This window comes from Vigna umbellata, chromosome 10 (genome assembly GCF_029865625.1).
Source record: "Vigna umbellata cultivar VRB3 chromosome 10, Vumbellata_1.0, whole genome shotgun sequence".
NCBI lineage: Eukaryota > Viridiplantae > Streptophyta > Magnoliopsida > Fabales > Fabaceae > Vigna > Vigna umbellata.
This window is the reverse complement of record NC_142174.1, coordinates 23918790-23928845: the sequence shown is the minus strand read 5'-3', so window position 1 is coordinate 23928845 and position 10056 is coordinate 23918790. Positions and strand designations below refer to the sequence as shown.

At 38.8% G+C, this 10056-nt stretch overlaps 1 protein-coding gene across 1 annotated transcript; it reads right to left on the bottom strand.

The window, feature by feature from the left end:
• Window positions 1-4537: 4537 nt before the first annotated feature.
• On the bottom strand, window positions 4538-8770 carry LOC148192212 (uncharacterized). Its single transcript, XM_088100048.1, has 3 exons — window positions 7351-8770; window positions 5350-5793; window positions 4538-4731 (listed from the first exon to the last, which is right to left on the bottom strand). The coding sequence occupies exons 1-3, from the start codon at window positions 8768-8770 to the stop codon at window positions 4538-4540; spliced, it is 2058 nt and encodes a 685-aa protein (XP_087956174.1).
• Window positions 8771-10056: the final 1286 nt, after the last annotated feature.

Genomic DNA, 10056 nt, shown 5'->3' with positions numbered 1-10056 from the left:
GAGAGGGCAAGCACAGAGCCAGACATCTGCTGATACACATGAAGCAGAACCATTCCAGATGAGGGACATGTATATGTCTCTTATAGGTGCTCAGTTGCAGTCCATTCACAGAGGGCAGGTGGCCACTGCTGAGATGATTGTGGGGATGTATGATACACCTCCAGCCCACAGGTGGACTATGGATGAATTCCATAATGTGGTAGCTTGGCCAGAAGAACCAGTGCATGGAGGAGCTGGAGCAGCTGAAACTTCAGCTAGAGAGATGGAAGAAGATGAAGCTGATGATGATGATGCATTTGAAGATGAAGAAGATGAGGAGGAAGAGGAAGATACAGAGGATAGCTCAGACTGATGAGGAGCTGAGATAACATTTACTGATAAATGCTATCATATGATTATGCTTTTGTGGTTTAAGTTTTCTGAACTTATTTGTTTTTGTTTTTAGATTAGGGTTCGATGTACTCTATTGAACACCTGGTTTGATGATGGTTTGCTATTAACTATGATTGTGTGATAAGTAATACTGAATGATGCTTATTGATTGATTGATGTTGAGATGATGTGCACATTAAAATGCTTATACAGGTGATTACTTTGAAAGTATGAATGATTTTGCCCAGGTTTTCTATGATTGAATCAATTGCTTATTTTGCATCATATGATCAAGGTCGTTTGTTGGAAACCTTTTTATTGGCCAAATTTGTAAAATTAGCCCACTAAAAGAGAACACTTTGTGTTCTATCCTTTTGAACCCTTAGCCTTGAACATATACTGAAACCCTTGATTGAAAATCTTTACCTTGAGTTAAGTAGAAGATCTTGTGTGATATTGTTAAATGTTCAAGTTTGGGGTTGTTGGGAAAACATGAAAAGCATTGAGCTAAGAGTTAAAAAGTAAGAATATACAAAGAAAAAGAAAAGAAAAGAAAAATAAGCAAAGCTCAATGCAAAGGCAAAAGAAAGTTGGGAATGAATAAGATGATTGTGTTGTTATGATTCTCTTAACTCAAGGATTTTGTGATCCAGAAAAACCAATTTTCTTGTTAAGCCCAGCCACATTATAAGCCATTGAAAAGTCCTTGTGATGATGCATGCTTGTGAATGTTTTTGATTGTGGTAAAATGAAAGGCAAAGTTAATTCATGTGACATTGTGATAATAGAGTGAATGAGTGATTACTTCTTATACACTTGTGTGTGAGTGAAACACTTTATCTAGTGAGGAAATATTCCCTTAGCACATGAACATCCATGCTTAAGTGATTGATCATTCATGAAAAATAGCATTTGTTGGAATTTAAATGACTTTGTGAACACTAAAGCATGTGCATATCTTGATTGAAATATTGGTCATAAGTTTGATTGAAGTGTTTACTTATCTTGAAAAGAAGACTTTTGAATAAGTGAACCATCATAAGAATTGGTTGAAGATTGAGTTACATCTTGTTTGCTTGAGGACAAGCAAAGTTCTAAGTTTGGGGTTGTGATAACAGTTGAAAAACTGTTATTTTCATGCTTAAAATTGATACTAAAAGCAACCTTTATACTTAGAAACTAGCTTGAAATCATGCTTTTCTTCATATTTTCAGAAATAAGAGAGCTGGACAGGTTTATACTTGATTTCAGTGTTTTTGTGCAGGTTTTAAGGTGAATTTGGTGAAAGAAGTGAAGAAGGAGAGATATGGAATCATAAAAGACATCAAAAAGTGCAAAAGGAGAAGCCGAAGTCACCGCTCAGCGACAGTTTACCGTTGAGCGGCACTCAGGAGTTCACGGGAGGACCGCTGAGGGGCAAAATGGCCGCTGAGGGGAAGAAACGTGACACGCACTTACCGCTGAGCGGTATTTTACCGCTGAGTGGCACTTTAATGGGCTTGGACCTAATTTTCTGTAATTTACGAATAATATATAAGCTTTAGGGTTTCCTAGGGTTTGTATCTTTGGCTGGAACGAAGCAAACACTCTCTCTTCCACCCCTTTGAAGGAGGATCTTGGATGCTGAGGCTTCCTCTTCACCTTTTTAGGGTTTTATCTTTCCTTCTTTCATTGTAATTGATCTAGGTTCACCATGAATATGGTGAACTAAACTCTGTATGTTTGTTGGGGAATCAAAGTAATCTTTTGAAGCTCTCATATATGGAATCTGTTTTTACATCTTTTATTTAAGATTCATGCTTTATTTCATCATTAGTTAGGGTTTTTCCTCTTTGTTTAATGCTTGCATTGTTTAACTCATTCGATGCATGATTATTGGTTTTGTCGATACGGGCGCGTACGGGGAAGTCTAGATCCGGGGAATTTCTCCCAATATTATATTGGTTGTCGTTATGCTCCTGCACTTATGAACTGATCATTAGGAATGCTAGGAATTGTATGAACTCGTGATTAGGGAGAAGCCTTCTTGAAAGGTACTTTAGAGAGTGGCATTAACAATGATGATTTGAATGTTGAATTCCTAAAGTATATGAGAGTGGATAAGATGAAATTGACCCCCAACAACATATTCATCCATAAATTTCATTGAAGGTGTTTATCTTTTGCTTTTTGCCATTGATCAAAACTTCATGCATACATATTTAATTTTCGTCTTTTGCATATAAAATCCAAATATTTCGTCTTTAAGTCTTAGCTAATCAAGAAACCACACAACTAAACTAGGTCGTGAGTCCTTTGGGAAGAACGATACTTGGTCTTACCAAGTTTATTACTTGAACGATTCGGTCATACTTGCCCATTGAAAAACAAGTTTGTGACATCATATTTTGGTGTTCATAAATTTGTCCATCAAAGACGACGAAGTGGACGTAGTTGACGAAGTGGTCAAAGTGGACGAAGTTGACGAAGTGGACAAAATGGAAGAAGAAGATGAAGTGGACGAAGAAGAAGAAGAAGAAGACGAAGTGGAAGATGTGGAAAAAGACGAACAAGACGAAGAAGAAGAAGAAGTGGAAGAAGTTGACGAAGTGGACGAAGTGGGTGAACTGGACGAACTAGGCGAAGTTGAAGAAGTTTACGAAGTGGACGAAGACGAATAAGACGAAGAAGAAGAAGAAGTGACGAAGTGGACGAACTGGACGAAGTGGACTAAGACGAATAAGACGAAGAGGAAGAAGAAGTGGAAGAAGTTGACGAAGTTGACGAAGTGGACAAAGTGGACGAAGTGGACGAAGTAGACAAAGTGGAAGAACTAGAGGAAGAACAGGAAGAAGAAAAAGAAGAAGAAGAAGAAGAAGAAGAAGAAGAAGAAGAAGAAGTGGACGAAGTTGACGAAGTGGACGAAGTTGACGAAGTGGACGAAGTGGAAGAAGTTGAAGAAGAGGAAGAAGAAGAAGAAGAAGACGAAGTGGACGAAGTTGACGAAGTGGATGAAGTGGACGAAGTGGACGGAGTGGAGGAAGTTGACGAAATGAAAGAAGAGGAATAAGAAGAAGAAGACGAAGTGGACGAAGTGGACAAAGAGGACGAATTGGACGAGGTAGAGGAAGTGCACGAAGTGGACGAAGTGGACCAAGTGGAGGAAGTGGAGGAAGTGGACGAAGGGGAAGAAGTGGACGAAGTAGAGGAAGTGGACAAAGTGGACGAAGTGGAGGAAGTGGAGGAAGTGGACGAAGGGGAAGAAGTGCACGAAGTGGACGAAGTGGACAAAGTGGACGAAATGGATGAAGTGGACGAAATGGACGAAGTTGAGGAAGTGGACAATGTGGACAAAGTTGACGAAGTGGACGAAGTGGACGAAGTGGACGAAGTGGACGAAGTGGACGAAGTGGACGAAGTGGACGAAGTGGACGAAGTTGACGAAGTGGACGAAGTTGACAGAGTTGACGGAGTTGACGGAGTTGACGAAGTTGGTGAAGTGGACGAAGTGGACCAAGTTGACGAAGTGGACGAAGGTGACCAAGTAGACGAAATGGAGGAAGTGGACGAAGTGGAAGACGTGGACAAAGTGGATGAAGTGGTAGACGAAGTGGACGAAGTGGACGAAGTTCACGCAGTGGACGAAGTGGAAGTGATGAAGTTGCTCCAGCTAGAAGGAAGGATTGAATGCAGCGGGAGGTTAGATCCAGAGATGGCAGCAGAGAAGAAGACTGGAAATGCAGTGCAGACGTTGATTTCAGAGATGGCAGCAGAGAAGAAGAATGGAAGTGCAGTGGCATAGTTGATGGTAGAGGAGCTTTTTTTGGAAAGTGGATAACTAGCTCAGGAGGCCTTCCATTGGAAGGAAGCTAGATGGAGAGGGAAAGCTCAATTTGGAGTGACTTTTGGGCAGAGTTTTAGGTGCTGGAAAATGCATCAGCAAAGTAAAATTCCATATATCAAAAGTGTCATTACAATGGTGGCTACCATGAATTTATAGGAGATTCATGGAGCTGCAACGAGAAAGCACATTAACCATGTGTAAAATGTGAAACATTTAATAAAAATGTGCCTAAAACCAAAGCAGCATGTGAGCTAATGTTGTGGAGGAACGGATGTGCTGTTGTGGTGTGCGCAGTAAAAAGGGGTGGTGCAGCTAGCAATTTTGACCATCAACTGGACAGTTTTACCCTTCTCTTGTTGTCTCCAAATTCCACTTAAATTGAAGGAAAAGAACGTGTCCTGTTGTGTCTACATCTTCAATCTCTTCTTGAATTCTTCTAGCCATACTTCTAGTGATGGGTCCATGTCCTAAGTCATCATCTCCTTCCCCTTGAAGAGGATTTGTCCTCAAATCCAAAGCATCATCTGTATTGAATCCTGCAAAAGGACGAAGATCAGTAACATTAAAAGTAGAATGGACACCATACTCGGCTGGAAGGTCTAATTGATAAGCATTATTGTTGACCTTCTTAAGGATTTTAAAAGGACCATCTCCTCTAGGACTTAATTTGGACTTCCTTTGAATAGGGAATCTTTCCTTTCTAAGATGAAGCCAAACTAAGTCACCTTCATTGAAAATGACTTCCTTTTTACCTTTATTATGATACTTAGCATATCTCTCACTTTGTTGTTGTATTTGGTTACTAATCTTCTCATGAAAAGTTTTAATGAATTTGGATTTAGAGATTCCCTCTTGATGAACAAAATCATGTGAAGAAGGTAAGGGAATCAAATCCATAGGTGTGAGAGGATTAAAACCGTATACAGCTTCAAAAGGAGAGATTTTTGTAGTTCGATGAACTACCCTATTATAAGCAAACTCCACATGTGGAAGATACTCATCCCAAGATTTGTGGTTACCCTTGAGGACTACTCGTAATAGAGTGGATAGAGATCTATTTACTACTTCAGTTTGACCATCTGTTTGAGGATGGCAAGTAGTAGAAAAAGAAAGCTTAGTTCCTAATCGAGACCATAAGGTTCTCCAAAAGTGACTAAGAAATTTTGAATCTCTATCAGAAATGATGACTCGAGGTAGTCCATGAAGTCTAACCACATCTCGAAAGAATAACCTAGCCACATTGCTTGCATCATCTATCTTGTGGCATGGTATAAAATGAGCCATTTTGCTAAAACGATCCACAACCACAAAAATAGAATCAAAACCCCTTGATGTTTTGGGTAGTCCTAAGACAAAATCCATGCTAATATCTTCCCAAGGAGTTGAAGCAATGGGTAAGGGAGTATAAAGACCATGAGGCATTGCTCTAGATTTGGATGTTAAACAAGTAATGCACTTGAAACAATGCCTTTGGACTTCTCTCCTCATGTGGGGCCAAAAGAATTTCTCTTTTAGCATGCTTAAGGTTTTATCAACCCCAAAATGCCCCATCAACCCTCCCTCATGCATTTCTTTGACAAGGAGTTTTCTTTGTGAGCCTTGAGGTATACAAATTTGACCCTCTTTGAAAAGATACCCATCTCTCACATAGAATCCTCCTTGTGGTTTTTGCAAACATTCCTCATATAAGGTGGCAAAGTCACTATCTTGAGTATACAATTCTTTTATGTTATCAAATCCAAGAATTTGAGCTCCTAAAGTGGCTAGTAAAATGTTTCTTCTGGATAAAGCATCTGCCACTATATTAGCCTTTCCTTTCTTGTATTTGATAACATAAGTGAATTGTTCAATGAATTCCAACCACTTAGCATGTCTTTTTTGCAACTTGTGTTGGCTCTTCAGATATTTTAGTGATTCATGATCACTATGAATAATAAACTCCTTGGAAACAAGATAATGTTCCCAAGTTTGAAGAGCCCTCACAAGAGCATAAAGTTCTTTGTCATAGGTGGGGTAATTACAAGAGGCACCATGAAGTTTTTCACTAAAATAAGCAATTGGGTGTCCTTCTTGTAATAACACAACACCTATTCCATGTCCAGAAGCATCACATTCTAGCTCAAAAGTTTTGGCAAAATTTGGCAGAGCTAGAATGGGAGCTTGAGTAAGCTTTTCTTTAAGTAACTCAAAAGCCCTTTGTTGTTTGTCCCCCCAAATGAAAGTAACATCCTTTTTCACCAACTCATTGAGAGGTGAAGCTAGACTAGAGAAGTTAGGCACAAATCGTCTATAGAAGCTTGCCAATCCATGGAAACTCCTAACTTCTCCTACATTCTTTGGTATGGGCCATTCTTGAATGGCCTTTACCTTCTCAGGGTCAACATGAACCCCACTTTTATTGACTACAAAGCCAAGAAAGATGACACTATCAACACAAAAAGTACATTTGTCAAGATTTGCAAACAATTTATTGGTTCTAAGAATTATTAGAACAGCTTTCAAATGTTTTTCATGATTTTGCAAATCTTGACTATATACCAATATGTCATCAAAGTACACAACTACAAACTTCCCAATGCAGTCCCTTAAAACATGATTCATAAGCCTCATGAATGTACTTGGGGCATTTGTAAGACCAAAAGGCATTACCAACCACTCATATAACCCAAATTTAGTCTTAAAAGCAGTTTTCCACTCATCACCTTCTTTGATTCTAATTTGGTGATATCCGCTCTTAAGATCTATTTTTGAGAAAATTTGAGCCCCATGTAATTCATCCAACATATCATCAAGTCTAGGGATGGGATGTCTATACTTTATGGTGATGTTGTTGATAGCCCTACAATCACAACACATGCGCCACTTCCCATCCTTTTTGGGCACCAACAACACTGGTACAGCACAGGGGCTTAGGCTTTTTTGAACCAAACCTTTATCTAGTAATTCTTGGACTTGTGACTCAATTTCTTTGGTTTCTTGGGGATTAGTCCTATAGGCAGGCCTATTAGGAAGAGTTGCCCCTGGTATGAAATCAATTTGATGTTCTATCCCTCTTAATGGTGGAAGCCCATTTGGAATTTCTTTGGGAAATAGATCATCAAATTCTTTCAAAAGCTTTTGTATTGCCAAAGAAAGAGTATTAGTCTGAGTCTCACTAGATGTGCAGATGAGTGTTCCTTGGCAAAGAAGAAGGTATGAAGGTTGCTCAACTTGAAGTGTATTGTTTAAAGTCTTTTTATTTAAAAGAACTTCATGTTGAGTGACCTTGTGGGAAGTAACACTGGACTCTATGACTTCTCCGCTCTGTTGTTTTGGCATTTTTTTCTTTTTCTGTTTCTTTTCCTGTTCCCTAGCGGACTTCATTTGTGCTTGATCTTGTGCCACCTGAGTAGGTGTCAAAGGTTGAAGCACAAATTTCTTGTCTTGTTTGTGCACAGTTATGGTATTGGTAAGACCATGGTGTATAGTGTTATGATCAAATTGCCATGGTCTTCCCAATAGCACATGGCAAGCTTCCATAGGAACTACATCACAAACAACTTCATCTTTGAAGTTCCCTATGGATAAAGCCACTTTAACTTGATTCTTGACTGTAATGTCCCCATCTTCATTTAGCCAATGAAGTCTATAAGGTTTGGGATGGGGTATTACAGCAAGATTCAGTTTTTCAACTAGTCTGGTACTACAACAATTGCAGCAAGAACCACTATCAATAATGAGAGAACAATAGTTTTCTTGAATTTTACACCTTGTATGAAAAATGTTCTCTCTTTGTGATAGTTGTTCCAGACTTGGTTGACTGCTAAGCACCCTTCTTACCATGAGAAGTTGACAATCATCCGCAAACACTTCCTCTTCTTTTTCTGATTCACTCTCACTATCACTGGTAGGGGATTCACTTTCACTGCTATAGATGTCCTTTCCCTTTAAAAGAATAGTTCTCTTAGTAGGACATTGAGCAGCTATATGACCCCTACCTAAACACTTGAAACACTTTATATCACTTGTGCGAGTGTGTGAAGAGGACTCTTTGTTTGGCTTTTCAACTATTTTGGCTAGAGGTTTGAGGGGTTCTTTTGCTTTAGTAAATTTCGGCTCAAAGGGAGACTGAAATCTTTTGGCAGAAATTTTTCGCTGATTTTGTTGTTCTACCTTTATACACATTTGAACAAGTTCATTCAAATCTCTATAAGGTAGAAGTTCAACTTTATCCCTTATGTCCAAATTTAACCCACTCAAAAATCTAGCTAAAGTAGTTTCCTCTGCCTCTGTGATCCTTGCTCTCATTATGTATAGCTCCATTTGTTGTCTATAGCCTTCAACAGACATAGACTTTTGTTGCAACCTTTGGAGCTTATCCATAAGCTCCCTTTTATAGTAAGAGGGAATGTGCCTTTTCTTGAGAGCAGCTGTGAGTTCATTCCAATATTTAATGGGAGGAAGTTGTTGTCTCATTCTCTCTTTGACTAAAGCAGTCCACCAATACATTGCATACCCTTGAAAACTAAGGGTAGCTAGAGAGACTTTCCTTTCCTCCGACACTTGTTGACAAGCAAATATTTGCTCTACTTTCATTTCCCAGTCAAGGTAAGCCTCAATGTTATCTTTCCCATGAAAATGAGGCAATACCACATTGACTTCCTTAGGAGGAGGAGGAGGATTTTCATAGTCACGCCTACGCCTTCTTGATGAAGAAGGATAGTAATCTCCTACTCTTAAGTTTTCTTGCTCACTTTGGGATTCTACACTCAGGCTTCTCTCCCTATATTGAACTTGTTCATCCCTTAGCATTTTCAACTCATTAGTAACCATGGCATTGTGTAATTCTCTTTGAATCTTTTCTTGCCCTATTTTCCTTTCAATTTCTTTGAGTTGATTGACAAGAGTTTGAAAACAAAATTGTTCTTTAGGTTCCTCATTAATTCTAGGAGAATGTCTTCCAGACATTTTATGAACTTAAAAATTTTCTTGAAGTAAAGACTAAGAGAGTTCACTTGAGGACAATATTCCAGGTAAGAGAGGTGGACCTTGTAGGTCGCTTAAGTACCAAGTCTTGCCTTGCCAAATATAGCCTTAGTTACTTACTAAAAGTCTTTAATTCAAAATCACTTCTAAATTCACTAAATATATGGAGACAAACAAACACAAAGAAAGAAAACCTTAGACTCTAAAGTCGGACTCTAAGACTTCCTATGCGAAACTTGCAAAAAATTAAAACCAAATCAAAGGTGAGGTCTCCTAGGTGAGGCTTAGACTTTTTGGATCTAAGACACACTCACCGTCTACCAATTTTAAAAAAGATGAGACTTTAAGTCAAGTTAGCAAATGAGAGAAGAACACTTATGAGCTCTTCCACTTCACTTGCTTGAAATGGCCAACTTACAAGAATGAAAAAGAAAATCAAAAGGCAATACAAAGGGAACAACAAAACAAAAATTTGAAAGAACACAAGGTAGTTTAATGTGGCAGCTTTGGTTGCTCTCAAACAAGTAATGAATCAGGAGTGATTCATGCAAATCTCTCAGCTGCAGAGTGAACTATGCTGCTGTTGCAGCCACCAGAATTCATGCAGACCAGTGAAAAATATGTGGTCCTGCTGCACCAAAAATCAACTCCAAAGTTGATCTTTCCTTGCTCCAATCCACTGCCTAAGATGCTACCAATGTTATAGGACCACCTGAGATAATTCTGCACCCAACAAAGAGCTCATACAGACCACCAATAATCAATTATTAAGCCAGAAAATCAACACTGCTGCTGCTAGAAACTGTTAAACCAGAATGCACAACTGTAATTTTCTCAAACAGCTTATGTGCAGGATTTTCAAACAACTTAAATCAAACAATTAATCGGTTTCCAAT

Bases quoted from the DNA above. Each gene is read 5' to 3' on its own strand.
- LOC148192212 (XM_088100048.1), bottom strand. From the start codon at position 8,770: ATGAAAGTAGAGCAAATATTTGCTTGTCAACAAGTGTCGGAGGAAAGG. The intron at 5,794-7,350 runs GTGAGACTCAGA...GTATACCTCAAG, and splicing joins AACACTCATCTGCACATCTA to GCTCACAAAGAAAACTCCTT. The intron at 4,732-5,349 runs GTCACTTTTGGA...GTCCTTTTGCAG, and splicing joins TAGAGATTCAAAATTTCTTA to GATTCAATACAGATGATGCT.